The following is a 23,183-nucleotide window of genomic DNA, read 5'->3' as shown; positions in this document are numbered from 1 at the left end:
AGGGCTAGTCTTCATCAATGCCAGCCATTGTTCTGGCGAAACATCATAAAATTCATTAAATAAACGTTGGAACGATAAACCATAGTCTTGATGGATCACGATCCTGGTGAAGTCGATTTCCGACATGCGCTGGTACGTGAGGCACAGCACCATCTTCCCACAAACAATCAAATCAACATTTAAATGCGATTTATGAATGAGAAGCCCGCTTCATGAGATTTCCTTAGATACAGGATATAGATGTTGTTACTCCGAACTATAATACTTTAAACCGTTGTGCTGAGATGGTTATCACTTGCATATCTACACAACATAAGGTGGTTTTCGGAGTACAGATGTACCACAGAAGTCGCTGTAAAATCACAAAAAGAAGAAAGGAGTAACCAAGACTGTTTTTAACCAATACTGAATAAAAGTCAACAGGCACGGGAGGACAGCAGAAAGGAAGGCTACGTCACCATCAAACAATGTTCACAATAGATGGAGCATCAACTCAACGAACTTCGCTTAGCCCAGTACTGAATGATTAACTGAGGTTATGTGGTACTGTCGAAATATTGTATCGGAATTGTGTAAGTTTACGAACGGCTAAATCAAGCTTTATAATGCACGTTCGTGATAGTTTTTATGGCAAGCTGCTGAGAAGTGGAACAAGAGGATAAATGTCGACCAATAGTTTCGAAACATCGACATTTATTTCCTAGGAAAAATATATACATTCAAACAACATTTAAAAGGCAACACATGGGCGATTTTATCTTTTGCATTAGTCGGGCTTCGTGCTCTAGTCGTAACGCGCTTTTCTGAAAACAGAGAGGTTGCAGGAAATTTTCAGTATTCCTTTAATCTAACCTTCACCTATCAATGATGTGAGGAGTCGCCACGGGATTCCATGTTAAATTGTAGGTCCCTTTTCCGTGGTTGGATAACGGAGATAACTTAGGAACAAAGAAGTCGCCAAAGTGGCATCGAGTCGAAACATTCGCATTTGACCGTTGAGCCACACGAAATTATTATTATTGGCATTTCCACAGTGATTTTATTTTATTTCTGAGTAGAAAATACACTCCTGGAAATTGAAATAAGAACACCGTGAATTCATTGTCCCTGGAAGGGGAAACTTTATTGACACATTCCTGGGGTCAGATACATCACATGATCACACTGACAGAACCACAGGCACATAGACACAGGCAACAGAGCATGCACAATGTCGGCACTAGTACAGTGTATATGCACCTTTCGCAGCAATGCAGGCTGCTATTCTCCAATGGAGACGATCGTAGAGATGCTCGATGTAGTCCTGTGGAACGGCTTGCCATGCCATTTCCACCTGGCGCCTCAGTTGGACCAGCGTTCGTGCTGGACGTGCAGACCGCGTGAGACGACGCTTCATCCAGTCCCAAACATGCTCAATGGGGGACAGATCCGGAGATCTTGCTGGCCAGGGTAGTTGACTTACACCTTCTAGAGCACGTTGGGTGGCACGGGATACATGCGGACGTGCATTGTCCTGTTGGAACAGCAAGTTCCCTTGCCGGTTTAGGAATGGTAGAACGATGGGTTCGATGACGGTTTGGATGTACCGTGCACTATTCAGTGTCCCCTCGACGATCACCAGAGGTGTACGGCCAGTGTAGGAGATCGCTCCCCACACCATGATGCCGGGTGTTGGCCCTGTGTGCCTCGGTCGTATGCAGTCCTGATTGTGGCGCTCACCTGCACGGCGCCAAACACACATAGGACCATCATTGGCACCAAGGCAGAAGCGACTCTCATCGCTGAAGACGACACGTCTCCATTCGTCCCTCCATTCACGCCTGTCGCGACACCACTGGCGGCGGGCTGCACGATGTTGGGGCGTGAGCGGAAGACGGCCTAACGGTGTGCAGGACCGTAGCCCAGCTTCATGGAGACGGTTGCGAATGGTTCTCGCCGATACCCCAGGAGCAACAGTGTCCCTAATTTGCTGGGAAGTGGCGGTGCGGTCCCCTACGGCACTGCGTAGGATCTGTAAGTAGGCTCTTTAGGTTTTTTTTATTTTTAACGCCGCCGCCACGTAGCGCTCTGTATAAAAATCACTGGCTGTGCCGTGTGCAGTCTGTGGCTGGTTTGCATTGTTGTAATACTCGCCATTGTAGTTTTGGGCAGGGGCAGCTGGATGCTAACAGCGCGTAGCGTAGCGCAGTTGGAGGTGAGCCGCCAACAGTGGTGGACGTGGGGAGAGATATGGCGGAGTTTTGAAATTTGTAAGAATTGGTGTCACGAACTGAAATATATATATTATGACTATTAAGGTAAATACATTGTTTGTTCTGTATTAAAATCTTTCATTTGCTAACTATGCCTATCAGTAGTTAGTGCCTTCAGTAGTTTGAATCTTTTATTTAGCTGGCAGTAGTGGCGCTCGCTGTATTGCAGAGTAACGAAGATTTTTGTGAGGTAAGTGATTTGTGAAACGTAGAGGTTAATGCTAGTCAGGGGCATTCTTTCGTAGGGATTTTTGGAAGTCAGATTGCGTTGCGCTAAAAATATTGTGTGTCAGTTTAAGCACAGTCTTGTATAATTGTTCAAAGGGGACGTTTCATATAGACCAGTCGTGTATAATTTTTCTAAGGGGACGTTTCAGATCCTACGGTCTTGGCGCGCATCCGTGCGTCGCTGCGGTCCGGTCCCAGGTCGACGGGCACGTGCACCTTCCGCCGACCACTGGCGACAACAGCGATGTACTGTGGAGACCTCACGCCCCACGTGTTGAGCAATGCGGCGGTACGTCCACCCGGCCTCCCGCATGCCCACTATACGCCCTCGCTCAAAGTCCGTCAACTGCACATACGGTTCACGTCCACGCTGTCGCGGCATGCTACCAGTGTTAAAGACTGCGATGGAGCTTCGTATGCCACGGCAAACTGGCTGACACTGACGGCGGCGGTGCACAAATGCTGCGCAGCTAGCGCCATTCGACGGCCAACACCGCGGTTCCTGGTGTGTCCGCTGTGCCGTGCGTGTGATCATTGCATGTACAGCCCTCTCGCAGTGTCCGGAGCAAGTATGGTGGGTCTGACACACCGGTGTCAATGGGTTCTTTTTTCCATTTCCAGGAGTGTATATCAAAAACAACTGTATTTTTCCCTTTCAGTAGAGCTGACTTCTTGTCTGTTAAAATGGTCTCATCAATGTATGATGATAATTATTGCACAGTGTAGGCTTTTTTTGTCCAAGTATTATACAAACTGAATCATTCTTCGCTTTCATATAGCAGGCTCATTTCGTAAATAGCACCCATGGGAAAGAAATCCAAGTCACAATGAAACATTAGCGACATTTCACGAAAACCGATCAAATAATAAAATAAAAACTAAGAAGGCGCGAAATCTCGAAATCTCCTCCTATAATACCGCGTGATTTGATTAAAATGACGGTGTTTCAAGTGCTGCAGTGCGAGATGTATACATCGCAGAGCACTGAAACATTTCAGTATTTTCATTAATCGGTGCGCTCGCGGAGAATACTGAAAAAAATTATAGTTCCACTTCTGAAAACATGGAGCTGTAAGCTGGCAGAATGTGGCGTGGGTGCAGGAAGAGGGAAGGAACGATCGAATACATGATAACGGTGGTTCCAGCACGTTCAAATCTATGGTCACAAGTTACATGTGTTCATTATAGTCTCCCGACTCAGCAACATACGTAACATGGCATGGTCGACAGTTGGTCAAAGCATGTCTGGTGTCATCAGAGCAATATGTTGTCCTGTGCTACCATTCACGTCAAGAAGAGTCCGGACACACTGCTGATAGACACGATCTTTCAGATGTCCCCACAAACAGAGGTCATATCTATTTAGGTCGGGGGATCTGGAAGGCTAAACATTTTGAAATTGTCTACTTCTACATCTACATGGATACTCTTCAAATCACACTTAAGTGCTTTGCAGAGGGTTCATCCAACCACCTGCGCGATTATCTATTACTCCAATGTCGTACAGCGCGCGAAAAGACCGAACACCTATATCTTTCCTTACGAGATCTGATTTCCCTTACTTTATCATCGTTCCTCCTATGTACGTCGTCGTCAACAAAATATTTTCGCATTTGGTGGAGAAAGTTGGTGATAGGAACTTCGTGAGAATATTGCTCCGCAACGAAAAATTACTTCGTTTTAATGATGTCCATCGCAAATCCTGTATCATTTCAGTGATACTCTCTGCGCTATTTCGCGATAATACAAAACGTGCTGCCTTCTTTGGACTTTTTCGACGTACTCCAATAATCCTCTCTGGTAAGGATCCCACGTTGGCCCCTTGTGGCCGAGCGGTTCTAGGCGCTACAGTCTGGACCCGCTCTGCTGCTACGGTCGCAGGTTCGAATCTTGCCTCGGGCATGGATGTGTGTGGTGTCCTTAGGTTAGTTAGGTTTAAGTAGTTGTAAGTCTAGGGGACTGATGACGTCAGATGTTAAGTCCCATACTGCTTCGAGCCATCAAGGATCCCACAGTGCGCAGCAGTATTCTAAAAGAGGATGAGCAAGCGTAGATCTGTTATACTTTCTAAGTGTCCTGCCAATAAAACGCAGTCTTTGGTTTGCCTTCCCCACAACATTTTCTATGTGTTTCTTCCAATTTAACTTCTTCGTAATTGTAAGTCTAAGTATTGAATTGAATTTACGGCTTTTAGATTTGACTGATCGTGTAACCGAAGTTTAAAAGATTCCTTTTAGCACTCATGTGGATGAGCTCACACTTTTCGTTATTTAGGGACAATTGCCATTTTTCGCACCACAGAGATGTTTTTTCTAAATTGTCTTCAATTTGTTTTGATCTTCTGATGACTTAACTAGTCGATAAACGACAGTGTCATGTGCAAACAACCTAAGACGGTTGCTCAGATGGTCTCTCAAATCGTTTATATAGATAAGGGACGGCAAAGGGCCTATAACACTACCTTGGGGAACGCCAGAAATGACTTCTGTTTTACTCGGTGTCTTTCTGTCAATTACTACGAACTGTGACCTCTCTGACAGGAAATTACGAATCCAGGCATATAACTGAGACGATATTCCATAAAAATGCAATTTCACTACAAGCAGCTTGTGACATACAGTGTGAAAAGCCTTCCGGAAATCCATAAATACGGAATCAATTTGAAATATAGAGATGATGCAGTTTTTACCGAAGGTTACTTGAAGGAAATCGTTCACCTGGGAAGCGACCTGTGGTATCTCTGAATCTTGCATGAAAATAGTGGTGTGGACAGAGTTACGTTCTTGTAAAGCCGGAATGACGGGTTGCACAAGAACGTCCTTGTAACGTGCAGAAGTCACTGTACGTCGAACAGGCCCACGAGGTGTCATCTCCTCGAATAAAAATTGCCCCTCATAGTCCAATACGCTGCGTGCCGTTGATGTTCCTGCACAGCATGTGGCGGAATACAATCCCGTTTGGGACAGTGCTGTGCATTCACTGCACCTATACAGAGAAAAATATGCCTCGTCCTTCGGAATAACATTACTGGGCTACATGTCATCCGCTTCCATGCATGCCATAAAAAGCGAAGGGCAAAGTCACGGCGTTGTAGCCTATTTGGGACTTCATCTGGCGCACGTTCTCAGTGTCGTAGGAGCACCAGTATAAAGTATGCCGCGAAATATTTTGAACTGTTGACCTGGGCAGAGAGAATTCCTGTGACACAGCTTGAGCACTGGCTGCACAGTCGGTTATATAGCTTCAGCAACCTCTTCAACAACTGCCGTGGGAACGGAGTGCCTCCCTCTCCCTGCTGCACCAATTAATTCACCCGATTCTTCAAATTTCTTGATCATATTATTTAGCACATTTATTGACACAAAGCTTCTTCACAGCTGTTTCTGTTGGTGAAAAAAATGTTCAAATGTGTGTGAAATCTTATGAGACTTAATTGCTAATGTCATCAGTCCCTAAGCTTACACACTATTTAACCTAAATTATCCTAAGGACAAACACACACACCCATGCCCGAGGGAGGACTCGAACCTCCGCCAGGACCAGCCGCACAGCCCATGACTGCAGCGCCTTAGACCGCTCGGCTATCTGTTGCTGATATCCCTGCAATACAGCGCTGCTATTACTGCTTTTTTGATAAAACAACTTCACCAGCTGTATACAGTCTTTCTTCTGAATAACCATGGCATTTCGCATGGAATACTTCAACCCTTTTAAGCCTTTGCGCCAGTAATCGCTTCAGAAAAGAAATCAACTCGTGTCACCAAGTGACATCAGCATACTGACGTCACAGCAGTTAACATTTCACGTTCAGACTGCTTACATCGTCATATTTTCACCTGGTGGCAGAAAATGAACTATTATTATTTTTAGGACACTCTGCGAGCGCACCGATTAATGAACATACCTGCGGTGCTTCAGCATCCTGCGATGTGTACAACTCACTGCAGAATGGTTCAAATGGCTCTGAGCCACTATGGGACTTAACATCTGAGGTCATCAGCCCCCTAGAACTTAGAACTACTTAAACCTAATTAAGGACAGCACACACATCCATGCCCGAGGCAGGATTCGAACCTGCGACCTTAACGGTCGAGCGGTTCCTGACTGAAGCGCCTAGAACCGCTCGGCCACACCTGCAGGCCAACTCACTGCAGCACTCGGAACACGTCAGCTTTGCTGCGCGGGATTAACCGAGCGGTCGTAAGCGCTGGAGTCATGGACTGTGCGGCTGGTCCCGGCGGAGGTTCGAGTCCTCCCTCGGGCACGAGTGTGTGTGCTTGTCCTTAGGATAATTTAGGTTAAGTAGTGTGTAAGCTTAGGGACTGATGACCTTAGCAGTTGTTGTTGTTGTGGCCTTCAGTCCTGAGACTGGTTTGATGCAGCTCTCCATGCTGCTCTATCCCGTGCATGCTTCTTCATCTCCCAGTACCTACAGCAACCTACATCCTTCTGAATCTGCTTAATGTATTCCTCTCTTGGTCTCCCTCCACGATTTTTACCCTCCACACTGCCGTCCAATACTAAATTGGTGATCCCTTGATGCCTCAGAAGATGTCCTACCAGCCGATCCCTTCTTATAGTCAAGTTGTGCCACAAACTTCTCTTCTCTCCAATCCTATTCAATACTTCCTCATTAGTTATCTGATCTATCCATCTAATCTTCAGCATTATTCTGTAGCACCACATTTCAAAAGCTTCTATTCTCTTCTCGCCCAAACTATTTATCGTCCATGTTTCACTTCCATAGATGGCTACACTCCATACAAATACTTTCAAAAATGACTTTTTGACACTTAAATCTATACACGATGTTAACAAATTTCTCTTCTTCAGAAACGCTTTCCTTGCCATTGCCAGTCTACATTTTATATCCTCTCTACTTCGACCATCATCAGTTATCTTGCTCCCCAAATAGCAAAACTCCTTTACTACTTCCAGTGTCTCATTTCCTAATCTAATTCCCTCAGCATCACCCAACTTAATTCGACTACATTCCATTATCGTCGTTTTGCTTTTGTTGATGTTCATCTTATATCCTCCTCTAAAGACACTATCTATTCCGTTCAACTGCTCTTCCAAGTCCTTTGCTGTCTCTGATAGAATTACAATGTCAATTAGCATAATATTTCACACACATTTGAACACTGTCAGTTTAATTGTAACCACCCGGTATGACTGTGGCAAGAATAGGCTACTTTTTATGCTAACATAGACGACCCTACTGTGACCCCACCAACTTGAATGTCCAAATTTTCTTCGCGAAAATCTTTGACATTGTCGCTCCTTTTCCCGTCCTATACTGATCCGCTACCGGCCTGTTTGAATGGCGCAGTTATGAGTGCATTATGCAGTGTTTTGGTGTTCCCGTGCGACCTGTTCTATTCTGTTAAGCGCGCGTCGACCCCAGAGGAGGGGCGTGAGAGTGAGTGGTGTGCGCGCAGGTGGTAGCGTGGTCGCGGCGCGTGCAGCTGCCAGAGGGCGCGGACGCGACGTCGCTGCTGGCGGCCGCCACGCTGTCGCTGCGCGGCTACTTCCAGTCTCTGCACGCGGCCAGCTGCGAGGACGCCGTCTGCTCTTGCCCTTGCCCTCTGCCGGCACGCGTGCTCTGCCTGGCCGGCGTCGCGCAGCGGCCCGGCCTACTCGCGCTGCCGCTGCCCACCAACCCGGCCTGCGACTTCGCCGCGCCGGGACACCCGCAGGTACGCCTCACTACTCTAGCCCAGCCGACTTCCTTCATCTTTTTACCTGCTGCGTTAACTTGTCTACTCGCCATAAGGGTTAACACGTGCCGGCCGGAGTGGCCGAGCGGTTCTAGGCGCTAAAGTCTGGAACCGCGCGACCACTCCGTTAGCAGGTTCGAATCCTGCCTCGGGCATGGATCGGTGTGATGTCCTTAGGTTTAAGTAGTTCTAAGTTCTAGGAAACTGATGACCTCGGCAGTTAAGTCCCATAGTGCTCAGAGCCATTTGGACCTTTTTTTTCCCTAGCACTTGTCGTATCTTCACCCTGCTTTCTTGGATACTGTCGAGGCCCAGACCAGAATTGTTCACTACATCTACGTGATTACTCTGCTATTCACAATAAAGTGCCTGGGAGAGGGTTCAATGAACCACCTTCATGCTGTCTACCGTTCCACTCTCGAATGGCACGCGGGAAAAACGAGCACTTAAATTTTCCCGTGCGAGCGCTGATTTTTCTTATTTTATCGCGATGATAATTTCTTCCTATGTAGGTGGCTGCCAACAGAGTGTTTTGGCAGTCGGAGGAGAAAACTGGTGATTAAAATTTCATGAGAAGATCCCGTCGCAACGAAAAACGCCTAAGTTTTAATGATTGCCACTCCAATTCATGTATCATGTCTGTGACACTATCTTCCATATTTCGCGATAATATAAAACGAGTTGCCCTTCTTTGTACTTTTTCGATGTCATCCGTCAGTCCCTATGTGGTGTCACCGCCAGACACCACACTTGCTAGGTGGTTGCCTTTAAATCGGCCGCGGTCCGGTAGTATACGTCGGACCCGCGTGTCGCCACTATCAGTGATTGCAGACCAAACGGCAGGTCTAGACAGACTTCCTAGCACTCGCCCCAGTTGTACAACCGACTTTGCTAGCGATGGTTCACTGACAAAATACCCTCTCATTTGCCGAGACGATAGTTAGCATAGCCTTCAGCTAAGTCATTTGCTACGACCTAGCAAGGCGCCATTATCAGTTACTTTTGATACTGTGAATCATGTACCGTTAAGACCGACGTTCGTCATTAATGGATTAAAGTTAAGTGTTCCACCAGCTACGCCCGTTGTTTCTAAATTCTAATTTCCTTGTCCTGTTCCAGACCTCACGCCAGCCTGCGTGAGCTAAAACGCGTGCCTTTCGGCCTCCTCTAGTAACACGGTGTTGGCTCTCCTGCCAACCACAACACCCAAGAATGAGATTTTCACTCTGCAGCGGAGTGTGCGCTGATATGAAACTTTCTGGCAGATTAAAACTGTGTGCTGGACCGAGACTCGAACTCGGGATATTTGCCTTTCGAGGGCAAGTGCTCTACCAAGAGGACACGAGGTACTGGCAGAAGTAAATCTGTGAGGACGGGGCGTGAAACTTGCTGGATAGCTCAGTTGGCAGAGCAGTTGCCCGCGAAAGGCAAAGGTCCCAAGTTCAAGTCTTGGTCCAGCACACAGTTTTAATGTGCCAGGAAGTTTCATCCGTCCTTCCCACCTGATGCGGATCCCACACCGCCTCAGCAGTTCTCCAGAATAGGGCGGACAAGCGTAGTGTAAGCAGTCTCTTTGGTAGACCTGTTGCACCTTCTAAGTGTTCTGCCAATGAATCGCAGTCTTTGGTTTTCTATACCCGCAATATTATCTATGTGATCGTTCCAATTTAGGTTACTTGTAATTGTAATCCCTAAGTTTTTAGTTGAATTTACAGCCCTCAGATTTGTGTGACTTAAAGTGTAATCGAAATTTAGCTGATTTCCTTTCACTATGATCATCTTGAGCGTCTCGCGGATCTGGGGCCCAACCCGACATTTCCCGTGCCACACCATATGTGATATCCATTATCAGATCAAAAGTGTCTGGACACCTATTACTGGACGTTAATATGGAGTATGTCCACCCAATGCCTTTATGAAGGCTGGAACTCTGCTGGGGACACTTACAATGATGTATTTGAATGCCAGTGGAAGAATGGCAGCCCAGTCTTCCTCAAGAGTCGAAACCAGACAAGGTGGTGAAGTTGGATGTTGAGGACTGGATCGAAGTCAACGACCTACCTCATCCCAAAGGTGTTCCATTAGACTCAGATCAGACCTCACACTAACAGTGATAGTTTTCAAACTGTTTCTCTGTTATACTCAGTACACAATGCTATAAAATGTGTTCACGTGTCTCCTTGTTTAGCGTTTTTTTTTAATAGCAACAACGGGAACACTCTGTAAACACGAGAAACACCCCCATACCGTACTACCACCCTCTCCATAGTTCACTGTTGGCACTATACACCCTTCATCGTACTGCCACAGGACAAGGGGGCGCGGAAACTAAGCGAGCTACACTAAGTGTTGAAAAGTATCCGGACATCCCCAAAAACATACATTTTTCATATTAGGTACACTGTGCTACCATCTACTGCCAGGTATTCCATATCAGGGACCTCAGTAGTCATTAGACATTGTGATAGAGCAGAATAGTGCGCTCTGCGAAACTCAAGGACTTGGAACGCGGTCTGGTGATTGGGTGTCACTTGTGTCATACGTCTGTACGCGAGACTTCCACAGTCCTACACATCCCTAGATCCAATGTTTCCGATGTGACAGTGAAGCGGAAACGTGAAGGGACACGTACAGCACAAAAGCGTACAGGCTGACCTCGTCTGTTGACTGACAGACTGCCGACAGTTGAAGAGGGTCGTAATGCGTAATAGGCAGACATCTATCCAGACGATCACACAGCAATTCCAAACTGCATCAGGATCCACTGCAAGTACTACGACACCTAGGCAGGAGGTGAGAAAACTTGGATTTCATGGTCGAGCGGCTGCTCATAAGCTACATATCACGCCGGTAAATGCCAAACGACGCCTCGCTTGGTGTAAGGAACATAAACATTGGACGGCTGAACAGTGGAAAAACGTTGTGTGGAGTGACGCATCACGGTACACAATGTGGCGATCCGATGGGAGGGTGTGGGTATGGCGAATGCTTGGTGAAAGTCATCTACCAGCGTGTGTAGTGCCAACAGTAAAATTCGGAGGCGGTGGTGTTATGGTGTGGTCGAGTTTTTCATGGAGGAGCTTGCAGCCCTTGTCGTTTTGCGTGGCACTATCACAGCACACGCCTACATTGATATTTTAGGCACCTTCTTGCTTCCCACTGTTGAAGAGCAATTTGGGGATGCCGATTGCATCTTTCAACACGATCGAGCACGGCCTGTGATGAAGTGGTTACACGACAATAACATCCCTGTAATTGACTGGCCTGCACAGAGTCCTGACCTCAATCCTATAGTACGCCTTTGGGATGTTTTGGAACGCCGACTTCGTGTCAGATCTCACCGACCGACATCGATACCTCTCCTCAGTGCAGCACACCGTGAAGAATGGACTGCCATTCCCCAAAAAAACCTTCCAGCACCTGACTGAACGCATGCCTGCGAGAGTGGAAGCTGTCATCAAGGCTAAAGGTGACCCAGCACCATATTGAATTCCTGCGTTACCGTTGGAGGACACCACGAACTTGTAAGTCATTTTCAGCCAGGTGTTCAGATACTTAGGATCACATGGTGCACTTGTGCACGGTTTTCATATTTCTCGGGTGAAGAACAGGAAGACAATCCTTCAGTAAGTTTCCATTCCAGTCATCCTGTATTAAAAATACAATGGGTTATAGGCTTCTGCCAACACTGTAACGCAATGCACAATTTATTTTTGTCTGAATTGTCAACCTTTGTTTATTTGAAGGAGCATCATCAGTTATGAATAACTATTACATTTGTCTTATTGATCGGTTTAATTTCGATTTTTTTGCCAAAACCAATATACTTGAGCGAACTCATCTTACAGCAGCTGTTGGGACAAAATCTGATTAAACAAGGAATAGGCGACAATCTCATTGTATCGGTTTGCAGTAACATAAGAGAAGAAATTTCACCAAACTCTCTTTTCACTAACTATTGATGGTTCCTTAAAAATTACAGAACTGGATTGAAAAAATTAAATTAAAACTAAAACTTCGGCTATAACGACACAGGTAAGGTAGTTCTGTATGCCAACAACATGGCAAAGTACTCTCCACTTCGCATGCTAGCATTTTCCAAAACCTTGTTTCGATATTTGGAACGGTTTAGAAGTTACGGGATGCGTTTTAAATATTTTATTCTCACACGCGTTTGATCGGAAATGAACGCACTACATAAAATCAATATTCTCCAGATTGGAGACACACAGAGACATCTTCCCAAGTCTAAAGAAACTTCAGTATCGTAGCTAAATTTCATTTGCATCTGCATATGGCGTAATATGCGCTAAACACAAAAATGAGCGGCCTCAATATTTCATAGCAATCATCTCGAATGTGGTGCAATGCCTTCCTTAAACGCGAAAATCACAATAAGTATGATCATTAACGAGATAATGGGCATTTCACTATGGAGCTGAGATAGAACGATGTACGTACTGTAAAAATTAATTTTTAATGAACATTTTTTTTTAAATCTGCGAGAAAAATTGCAGATCTCACGGAATGCGTGTGACCTTCTCTTCGTAACTGAACTGCTGCACAATGACTTTGGCCAGCCAACGGTCTCTGTGTGCACCAGTAGCTGCGTACAGCTGCGCTGGACAAAATAGCGTGTCAGCAAGCAGACTACCAGCTTTCTTTCTGTTCTTACAGGCGCACGAAAGATCGGAAGAAGCAACAGCGTAGCATTTTCAGCTGGATTCCCCCACCCCTCCTGCAGGTCCGGGGGTTAGAATATGCCCAACGTATCCTTGCCTGTCCTAAGAGGCGACTAAAAAGAGCCTCACACTTTTCGGCCGGCCCTACAAGTTCAGGTCCCATTTTATGGTTTGACCTGCTACTTCCCAAGTTCTACAGAAATGCTGGCGATATGGGGAAGGACGCATTATGTGGTGCATGACTTATCCATAGCGCGCTTAGGTTCGATCTCCTAAACCTCTTGTCATGACTTTGCACCTCCACCTACAATTCAACTATTTGGGCAAGGACACTGTCTGGTGTATGTCATCTTCTTCCGTCGTCTCTTGTCCTCTTTCGTGCCCATGGCAATACTGGATTTCTCTGTGCCCAATATCCAGCACAGTAGCCAGTCTGTTGTGGTGGGGCCGTCATATACCCATTTGGTGGTAGCCCCCTGACAACACAGGGATCGCACTGCTGATGCCAAGGAGTAGATGCCTGTCTTCCTGGGTCATCAGGAGTCCCGGCAACGGCCGTCATACCATGTGGCCTTTGCTGTGGCTGGGTGGCGCCCGTGGGGAGAGCCCCTGGTCAGAGTAAGTGGAATCAGGGCGGATGACCCGCAACGAAGCAGACTGAGTCATCTCTTATTGGTGACCGTATGGCGCCAGCAGTCTCTAAGAAGGGCAAAATCGAGTACAATGCTGACAGATATGACCTTAAATCGTTTCCCTCCCTCGCTACCCCATGCGAGGAACGTAGGGCTACAGACAGAAGAGAGCCATATTCGCCTCTTTCTTCCTATTAAGCCTCAATGTTTTATTGAACATCTTGAGCATAAGTTTGGGAAAGTGACAGCTCTATCCAAGATGAGAAGCAATGCAGTCTCGATTCAGACAGCATCCCCAGTCCAATCCCAGGCGTTACTCGCTTGTGAACGGCTAGCTGATATTCCTCTTTCAGTCACTTCCCATAAGTCTCAACATGCTCCAGGGGATTATTTTCCATCGCGACCTCCTCTCGCAGTCTGACGACGACCTCCGCGCAAATCTAGAATAGCAGGGTGTTCATTTCATCCAGTGCGTTTACAGGCGACCCAAACAAACAGCATTGCTAACAGTGCCTGCATCTTGGCCTTTGAGGGTGGTTTCATTGCCTGGAAAGGACAAGGTGATGATTTATCACTGTTACTTTAAACCATACGTCCCTCCCCCTATGTGGTGCTTTAAGTCCTGGAAATTCGAGCACATGTCTTCCCTGCTGCATTTCCAGCACCACATGTCACGACTGCGGACGTCCGCTGCATCCAGATACTCCCTGTGTGCCTCCTCCCACTTGTATCAGCTGTGGAGAGCAGCACTCCCCCTGTTCGTCAGATCTCGGCATCCCCTGAGGAACTGGATCTCACTGATGCCTCATCCACAATAGGAATGGATACAAATACTCAATCGGTGGCTGAGGTGACTGAGGCATAACTTGCCTCCTTTCGTGCTTCATGCCTTCCAGCCTCACGATAGTCATCCTTCAGTGGAATTGCTGCGATTATTCCACCACCTGGCTGAATTAGAGCAACTGTTAAGCTTTACACCTGCTTTCTGCAATGCCCTCTAGGAAACTTGGTAAGCTGTTAGAACGTATGGTAAGTCGGCGGTTGTGTTGGGTCATGGAGTCGCGTGGCCTACTGCTCCATGCCAGGACGGTTTCTGCCAGGGTCACTCTACCACTGATAATCTAGTTTCCCTCGAGTCTGTCATCCGAACAGACTTTTCCAGACGCCAACATTTGATTGCCATATTTTTTTAATTTACGAAAAGCTTACGACACAAGCTGGCGACATCATATCCTTGCCACATTGTGTGAGTGGAGTCTCCGGGGCCCGCTCCCGATTTTTATCCAAAATTTCCTATCGGCCCGTACTTTTCGCGTCCAAGTTGGTGCCTCCCATAGTTCCCTCCCCTTCTCCCCCCATATCAAGGATAATGGTGTCGGGCAGGGCTCTGTATTGAGTGTATCTCTATTTTTAGTGGAAATTAATGGTCTAGCAGCAGCTGTAGGGCCGTCCGTCTCACCTTCTCTGTATACAGACCATTTCTGCATTTCGTATTGCTCCTCCAGAACTGGTGTTACCAAGCAGTGCCTACAGCGAGCCATCCACAAGGCACAGTCATGAGCTCTATTCCAAGGCTTCCAGTTTTCAGCCGCAAAGTAGTCGTCATGCACTTCTGTTGGCATCGTACTTTACCCTGAAGCAGAAATTTATCTTAATGGTGATCCACTCACTGTAGAGGAGATATATTGATTCTTAGGACTGGTCTTCGATGCCCGATTGACGTGGCTTCATCATCTTCGTGAACTGAAGCGGAAGTGCTGGCAGCACCTCAATGTCCTCTGCTGTCTGAGCAACACCAACTGGGGTGCAGATCGCTCTACGCTGCTGCAGCTCTTCAAAGCCCTTGTTCAATCTCGCCTTGACTATGGGAGTCTGGGTTATGGTTCAGTAACTCCCTCAGGTTGCGTTTACTCGACCCAGTGCATCATTGTGGCGTTAGACTGGGAATGGGAGCTTTTAGGGCGAGTCCAACGTCCTGGTGGGGCCAGAGTCCCTCCATTGAAGGTTAGGCGCCCACAGTTGATCGCCAGTTACACTGCAAACATTCGTACTTCTCCTGAGCACCCGAATTACCATCTTCTTTTCCTATCCACAGTGGTTCATCTCCCACATCGGAGGCCCAGGTCAGGGCTTACGATCGCAGTTCGCATCCGATCTCTTCTGTCTGAAGTGGAGTCCTTACCTTTGTCGCCTATACTAGAGGAACATTCACGTACACCTCCATGGTGTACACCAAGGCTGAAGCTTCGCCTGGACCTTTCAGATGGCTCTAAGGACTCAGTTAACCCCAGGGCTCTCCGCTGTCACTTCCTCTCGATTCTTGAGAGGACCATGAAGTGGCTAACACCGACGGCTCGATGGCTGATGGTCATGTTGGCTTCGCATACGTACATGGAAGACATATTGAACAGCACTCCTTGCCAGATGCCTGCAGTGTTTTCACTGAAGAGCTGGTGGCCATTTCTCGTGCTCTTGAGCACATCCGCTCGTGCCCTGGCGAGCTATTTATTCTCTGTACTGACTTCTTGAGCAGTCTACAAGCTATTGACCAGTGCTACTCCCGCCATCCTTTGGTAGCGACCATCCGGGAGTCCATCTGTGCCCTGGAACGCTCCAGTCGTTCTGTGATGTCTGTGTGGACCCCAGACCCGTCGGAATCACAGGAAATGAACTTGCCAACTCGCTAGCCAAACAGGCTACACGGAAACCGCTTCTGGAGATCGGCATCCCTGCAACTGACCTGCGATCATTATTACACCGTAAAGTTTTTCAGCTTTGGGAGAAGGAATGGCATAATCTCAGTATGCACAACAAACTGCGTGCCATTAAAGAGACTACGAATGTGTGAAAGATCTTCACGCGGCCCTTCACAGGGACTCTGTGGTTCTCCGCATTGGCCATACATGGCTAAAACATGGCTACCTCCTCTGTCGCGAGGACCCACCTTGGTGTCACTGTGGCTCACATATGACTGTCGTCCACATCTTGCTGGACTGCTCACTTTTAGCCGCTCTGCGGCGGATTTTTAACCTCCCCAGCATCCTACCTTCGGTGTTGGGCGACAATGCCTTGAAAGCAGATTTAGTTTTACGTTTTATTCATGAGCGGGGACTTTATCGTACCATCTAAGGGTGAGCATTTAGCCTTCTCTCAGAGGCCGGTACTCTCCCTCCATTTTAACTATGTCGCACTTTCTTTGCCTTTGGTGGTCTTTTCTGTAGATGTGTTCATCTCGACTTGACTCTTTGGGGTGGACATTTTAATGTGTTGCAGAGTGGCTGGCTCATCCTCTTTTATTATTGTGATCAGCCAGCCTAGACCATCTGCTCTATGGTTTTAATACGTTTTTCTACTTTTCCTTGTGGTGTATGTTTTCCCCGTTTTTTGTTCGTTCCATTCGTTTTTAGGTGTGGTTCCCCATTCCTTTTCCTCATTTTACTTTCTCAAACGTACTTTTGGTGTTCTTGTACTTTGAGCCTTGCTTGCGTCAGGAAGAAGTGACTGATGACCCTGTAGTTTGGTCCCTTTATACCCCAAATCAACCAACCAACCAACTGTGGTGCTTAATCCAACTCTCTGGATGAGAACAAATTTACAGTTTTTATATCGATACGAAGATCATAGATGTATTGCAAAAAATACTTTTTACTGTCTAAAGATGACAATTTTTATGAATCACTCTAAGCCTTATATCATTTAAGTGTGTGTGTCGTGTGTGTGTGTGTGTGTGTGTGTGTGTGTGTGTGTGTGTGTGTGTGTGTGTGTGTGTGTGTGTGATCTTCAGTTCTCAAGACTGATCTGATACAGCTCTCCCAAGCTATTCTGTTCTGCACAGGCCTCTTCACCTCTGCATAAGTACTACAACCTACAGCCATCTGAACCTGATTACTTTTCGCAGTCACCTGAATATTTTATTTTAATGTAATCGGCCACAGATAATAATGTTTTTCTGCTTCCACAGAAAAAGTACGTGTTTCATTGTACTCAGTTCATTATTCCTGCTTTCCCCATAACAACTAAATCAGTTGCTTTAAATTCAGTTGTGATCTTCAAATTTTTTCCCTACACATCTAACGGTTTCATCCTCTCAGAAATCAAAATTTGGTTATATACTACTCAGCACAAAAGTAGTTTTATTCACATGTATCCAGAAGATATTATTAAATTTCATTCATTTTTTTCTTCTCTATTTAAAATCTCCATGAAGCGCATGCAAATACGACAGTATCTCAAGATTTCTGTACCAGATGTAACAAAAACTTCTGACGAAAACAGAAGACTGATGCTTCTGTTTCAAATTCCCACGTTTCCTGTTCAGTTGGAACAAGTCGATGACTGAATAAAATTGCGTGAGAAAATCCGGTGAGCAAACACGACTAAATTGCTGGAAATCAGTAGTCCTGTAAAAAAGATATGAATCGGTGTCATCTGCCCGAATGGTTATTTGTGGTCAGGTTTTCTGCAATGTGAAAGAGACTCTTCTCATTGATGCCATGCAGATGTTAAAACAATGTCGAGTGAATACTACATAAATAACCATGTGAAACGATACATGACAAGAGGCCTATATTGCAGATAACATATCAAGACAATAAAAGTTGTCTTCTCAGTCACAATACTGAGGGATCTGAAAACCAAGATTTTGGATGATTCATTTTATTCACCAGTTTTCGCTCCTTGCGACCACCACCTGTTCCAATACTTAAGGAAATTTCTGGATGGAAAGCATTTTGAATCTAACGAAGAAGTTATAGCGAAATCAATCGGATGTTTTTACAGACTTTTTAAAATTGCACCTCACGGAGTAATCTACTAATTTAAAAAATAGTTGGAGGAAATGCATTGACCTTAAGGGGAACTGCATCGAAAAGGTAACTGCACTTTCAACCTAAAAGCAAATCTTTCGTGGTCAGGTCCTAGTAAGTACTGGACCTCAAAACTACACTAGTCGGTCGTGCTGAGTAGAACTCAGATCTAAATCAGTCTGATAGAAATCGTTATTGCTTGTTTCGGTAATAATGACTAAGAATCGGAATATCATCATCGTCATTATCATAATTATCATTTAATCGTCCATTCATCGCACTTGAAACGTATACCGGATATGGGACAAGTCAGAACTGAGAAAGAGATAAAGAGACGGAGAGAGAACAAACACTACTTTCAGTTCGTAAATTACAATCAGCCCAATTTAAATGGCGGAAATTATCCATAGTTACCGATTTAGTTCACAAATTGAATAAGTCTTTTACTCAGCAAAAGAATTCTTGAATTATAAGACAAACGTTTTGTGGATTTTTATATCGCTTTTTTATATCACTAGTTGGCTGTTAAATTATTTAACTGTTATCGTTAAATGCCTTTCTGATAGAAAACTGTTGTAGACTGAGACACGTGGATATTACTGAGGTTTCCTTTGTTGCGCCTATGGAATTTTATTTTACCACAGGTCCCCAGTTCTTTTTTAAAATATATTCATTTGCGGAGCGAATACACTCATATATATATATATATATATATATATATATATATATATATATATATATATATATATATAAGACTTGGCAGGTTCATTATTTCCTCCGAATGAAGTGTAGTCTACATGTTTCCAGTTTCTTTAGTAGTAGTAGTAGTAGCAGCTTTATTCATGCGTAGATCTCTTTTTACAAGGATACAGAACATGTCAAGCTGCAGATAGTCTGACTGCTTTTGTATGCACCCAAAACATTCTTTTGCTGGAGGCTGTGTTTCTGTAGAAGATTAGCCCATAGTCAAGTAATAAATGGAAGTATACATAATATGTCTGAACCACTGTTGATCTGCTTGCAATTTGGCTTTACACACAAAGAGCATCAGACTTTTGGAAGCTTTATTTCAAGAGCTTTCACATGACAGTCCTATTTTAAATCGTTCTGTGGCCTAATTCCTTAACTTTAGTTTCAGAAACTGATGTTAATCAATTTTGTCAAGATACCATACTGTATGAAATTCTTGTAGAAGTGGAAAAGAGCAGAAATTCATAAAGGTAGTTTCTTCTTTATTTGTTACCTTTTTTTTAAAATCCATCTAGTAACCACAGACATTCAAGTAGAGGTATCTATTGCTGATTTTGTCTTCAACTGTTATTAAAATGCTGATGTCACCTGAAATTATTTTTTTTTTACTTTAATGAAGCTATTTACGTAATCAGCGTAAAGGAGGAACAATACAGGCCGTAAAACAGTTTTTTGGCACTCCATAGATAACTGATGATTTATTGTAAAGATGTGTTGTTGTTCTAATGATATTTTCTTTTCCGTCGTCATGTTTTAATATCACCATTTACTGCTTGTCTTCTGAGTAATGTCTCATCCAGTGATATTGGATCCGCCTGACGTCTTTTTGGACTGATCTGTGATTTTAACGCAGACTGGGATTTGCTAAATCCACGCTGATTTGGTGATAGAAATGAGTTTTTAGTAAGGACTTTTGACGTATGATACAGAAAGTGCATTAAAATATTTCGGAGAAAACATGAGTTGGGATACTGGACGATAGTTTTTTACATTTTAACTGTTCTTTGTTTTCAAGAGAGGAGTTAATAGGGATATATTTACCATATACATTAATGTTTTACTTACATAATCAGAGGACTTTTTAGAAACATAATGTTGCACAACATTCAACCCAAACTAATATTTGTTTCTCAGCAAAATCTCCGACCCAGCCGGGAATCGAACCCGGGCCCTTTGGATTGATAGTCTGTCGCGCTGACCACTCAGCTACCGGGGCGGACAATAATTCGGTAGACACATAGTTCTGCTTGCATACTGATTTTGGATTTACTGATTTGCTACGTTAATGAAATACTCATGATACTTACAGCTACCTCTTTTGGATCTGACAGTTTATTTTCTACACTCCTGGAAATTGAAATAAGAACACCGTGAATTCATTGTCCCAGGAAGGGGAAACTTTATTGACACATTCCTGGGGTCAGATACATCACATGATCACACTGACAGAACCACAGGCACATAGACACAGGCAACAGAGCATGCACAATGTCGGCACTAGTACAGTGTATATCCACCTTTCGCAGCAATGCAGGCTGCTATTCTCCCATGGAGACGATCGTACAGATGCTGGATGTAGTCCTGTGGAACGGCTTGCCATGCCATTTCCACCTGGCGCCTCAGTTGGACCAGCGTTCGTGCTGGACGTGCAGACCGCGTGATTCGACGCTTCATCCAGTCCCAAACATGCTCAATGGGGGACAGATCCGGAGATCTTGCTGGCCAGGGTAGTTGTCTTTCTGATCTGATTTGCCAGATAGCTTTTATCTTATTTTTCGCACTTTAAATATAATTATCTTTACTACATCTTCTAGCTGATTATATCATCTTGTTGAACATTTCGTCAATGTTTTTCACGTAATTTCTAAGTTCTGGTGTGGCATTGTTGTGTTTATGAAATAATATTTATTCTTTCAGTTACTTTGGCTTAGCAAAAGAAGAGCATAGTAAACTCTTGGCAGCTTCATTTCAAGAGCTTTCACATGATCATCCCTCTTTAAACTGTTCTGTGTCCATATTCCTAGTACTAATTTCAGAAACAGATTTCGTAACATATTGTCAAGATACGATATTGTACCAAATTCTTGTGGAAATGGAAAACAGAAGAAATTTATAAAGATAGTTTTTTTCCTTCTTTATCATATAATTTTTTTTAACCAGCTAATTACCGGATACATTGAAGTATATATTGCTAATTTTGTGTTGGGCTATTTAAACATCAGTAAAAGTGACTGAAACGGTAGAAGTTATATCATAAATTTACAATGAAGTTACAATGCTCAAAACATCGCATATAACGCCGATAAATTTAAGATTATTGTGTTTATGAAATAGTGGAGAAAGTTTTTCTTTCTACAGAAAGTTATAATGCCTTTTGTACTTTAACATTTTTTCTTAACTGTCTTAATCCTCCTAGAGCATATAATGCTACACGAAAATAATGGAGATACACATCGTGGAAACTGTTGAACATGCTATTTACTACAGTTTTACTGAAGACATCCTTCCACACTTCGGTTGATAGCATAAAATTAAATACTCTGACGTTGTCGTCATTGAACTCTATCCGTTCAGTTATGTTAGTTTTTGGTTCGCACTTTGTCAGTATTTTAGCTCAACTGTCAGATGCTGAGCTCTATGTTTACTGTAACCAGGCCCGCATTATCAATTAGGCAGTGCAGGAAACTGCCCAGGGGCCATCGTCAGCTAGGGGCCTCGCGCACCGTGGTGTGATGGTCATCTGAGTTTGAACTGGACATGACGTCCGGTATGTGTTGTCAATGTTTTCTGGAAGCCAGGTATTTTGTTGAATTCTGTGGTACCAGCTTTTCGTGGGGGAAGCTCACTCTGAGTCACTGGCTTCATTATCGCGCCCGTTGGTTGTCCCATCTTGTCGGCATCCCATTGGACATGAGTAATGTCAGGTACTGTATCCTTGTCTTTGACGGTCGCGGTGCCGGCCGTCTTCGCTGCATCTTATATAGCGTAGAAGGCAGACTTAAGTCTTTCAGTGGACACGGTGGAAGGCACACCTCTGATGTCTAAGTGTCGCATGCTTCTGTCAAGCACTTTATACGGCCCTTCGTAAGGCGGCTGCAGTGGCTTGCGCGCCGTGACATTTCGTATGAATGCATTGTTGCAGCTGGAAAGGCCATTGAATATGAACAGATGTCCTGCACTTTGCTCTCTAGCTGTCACTGGCGGCAGTTGTCGGGTGTGCGATCGAAATTTGTTGACAAACTCTGACGCTTCAACCGCATCGTCCGTCACATTGTGCATGAAATTCCCTGGTAGGCGCAGTGTTTGTCCTTATACTAATTCAGCTGCTGTAGCCTTCACGTCGCTCTCAAATGATGTACGGAGACCAAGGAGCGCTATGGGTAACGCCTCCATTCAGTTTTATGTAGCGTGACACCAAAGGGCAGACTTTAGTTGGCGATGCAGGCTTTCTATTATTCCATTCGCTGCCGGATGATAAGCGGTAGTACGAATGCGCTTAGTGCCCAACAAACTGGCCAGTGCTTTCGACAGGTAACCCTCAAACTGATGTCCCTGATCTGCTGCAGTGCGTACCAGGCGGTCCATCCACGGAGAAACGTTTTCGCTACCGTCTCGGCTATAATGCGTTTCATAGGGAAAGCTTCAGGCCGTCTTGAAAATCCAAACACGACCGTGAAGCAGTAGCTGTAGCCTTCTGATAGTGGAAGGGAGCACACCGTTTCAGGATGAACATGTTCAAAGCGTTGACTTGAGGCAGAAATGTGCCTAATGGTGCCTTGACTTGTCGAGTGATCTTATTTTTCTGACACTCCATGCAATTTCTGACAAATGTCTTAGTCTGCATCCGTTCCTGGCCAGAAAAACGCAGTAATTTTGCTGTGTCCCGGACCCCGGGAGGAGCCAAGTTGTGCATTGACGCAATTGCTTGTGATCGAAATTGGTAGGCTATGAACGGTCGCTCTTTTGTGCCATACGCCTCACACTACAATAAGACATTTGTTTCTCATTTGTTTATGGTACAGTCATGTGTTGTAACTTAAATCCCACTGGGTCATCCAATAACGAGCGTAGCTCATCGTCGTGCTGCTGGGATTGCGCTAGGGCCTCGTAATCA

The 23,183-nt window shown here is 44.9% G+C and overlaps 1 protein-coding gene and 1 non-coding gene across 6 annotated transcripts in view; both read left to right on the top strand.

Moving 5' to 3' along the window:
- LOC126323926 (uncharacterized) overlaps positions 1-23,183 on the top strand; it is a 127,591-nt gene that overhangs the window by 68,250 nt on the left and 36,158 nt on the right. For 4 of the 5 annotated variants that reach the window (XM_049994847.1, XM_049994866.1, XM_049994864.1 and 1 more), the window contains exon 7: positions 7,922-8,179. The exons of the other annotated variant lie outside the window; for it this stretch is intronic. In XM_049994847.1, the coding sequence (XP_049850804.1) occupies positions 7,922-8,179 (258 nt within the window). The remainder of the gene's footprint in view (positions 1-7,921; positions 8,180-23,183) is intronic. 5 annotated transcript variants of the gene reach the window in all.
- Trnas-cga (transfer RNA serine (anticodon CGA)) lies at positions 9,588-9,661 on the top strand. Its single transcript has one exon. It is a non-coding gene; the product is annotated as a tRNA-Ser (tRNA).

Source organism: Schistocerca gregaria, chromosome 2, assembly GCF_023897955.1.
Source record: "Schistocerca gregaria isolate iqSchGreg1 chromosome 2, iqSchGreg1.2, whole genome shotgun sequence".
In the NCBI taxonomy this organism is placed as follows: Eukaryota; Metazoa; Arthropoda; class Insecta; order Orthoptera; family Acrididae; genus Schistocerca; species Schistocerca gregaria.
Note: the sequence above shows the minus strand (reverse complement) of the source record. Positions and strands in the feature narration are given on the sequence as shown.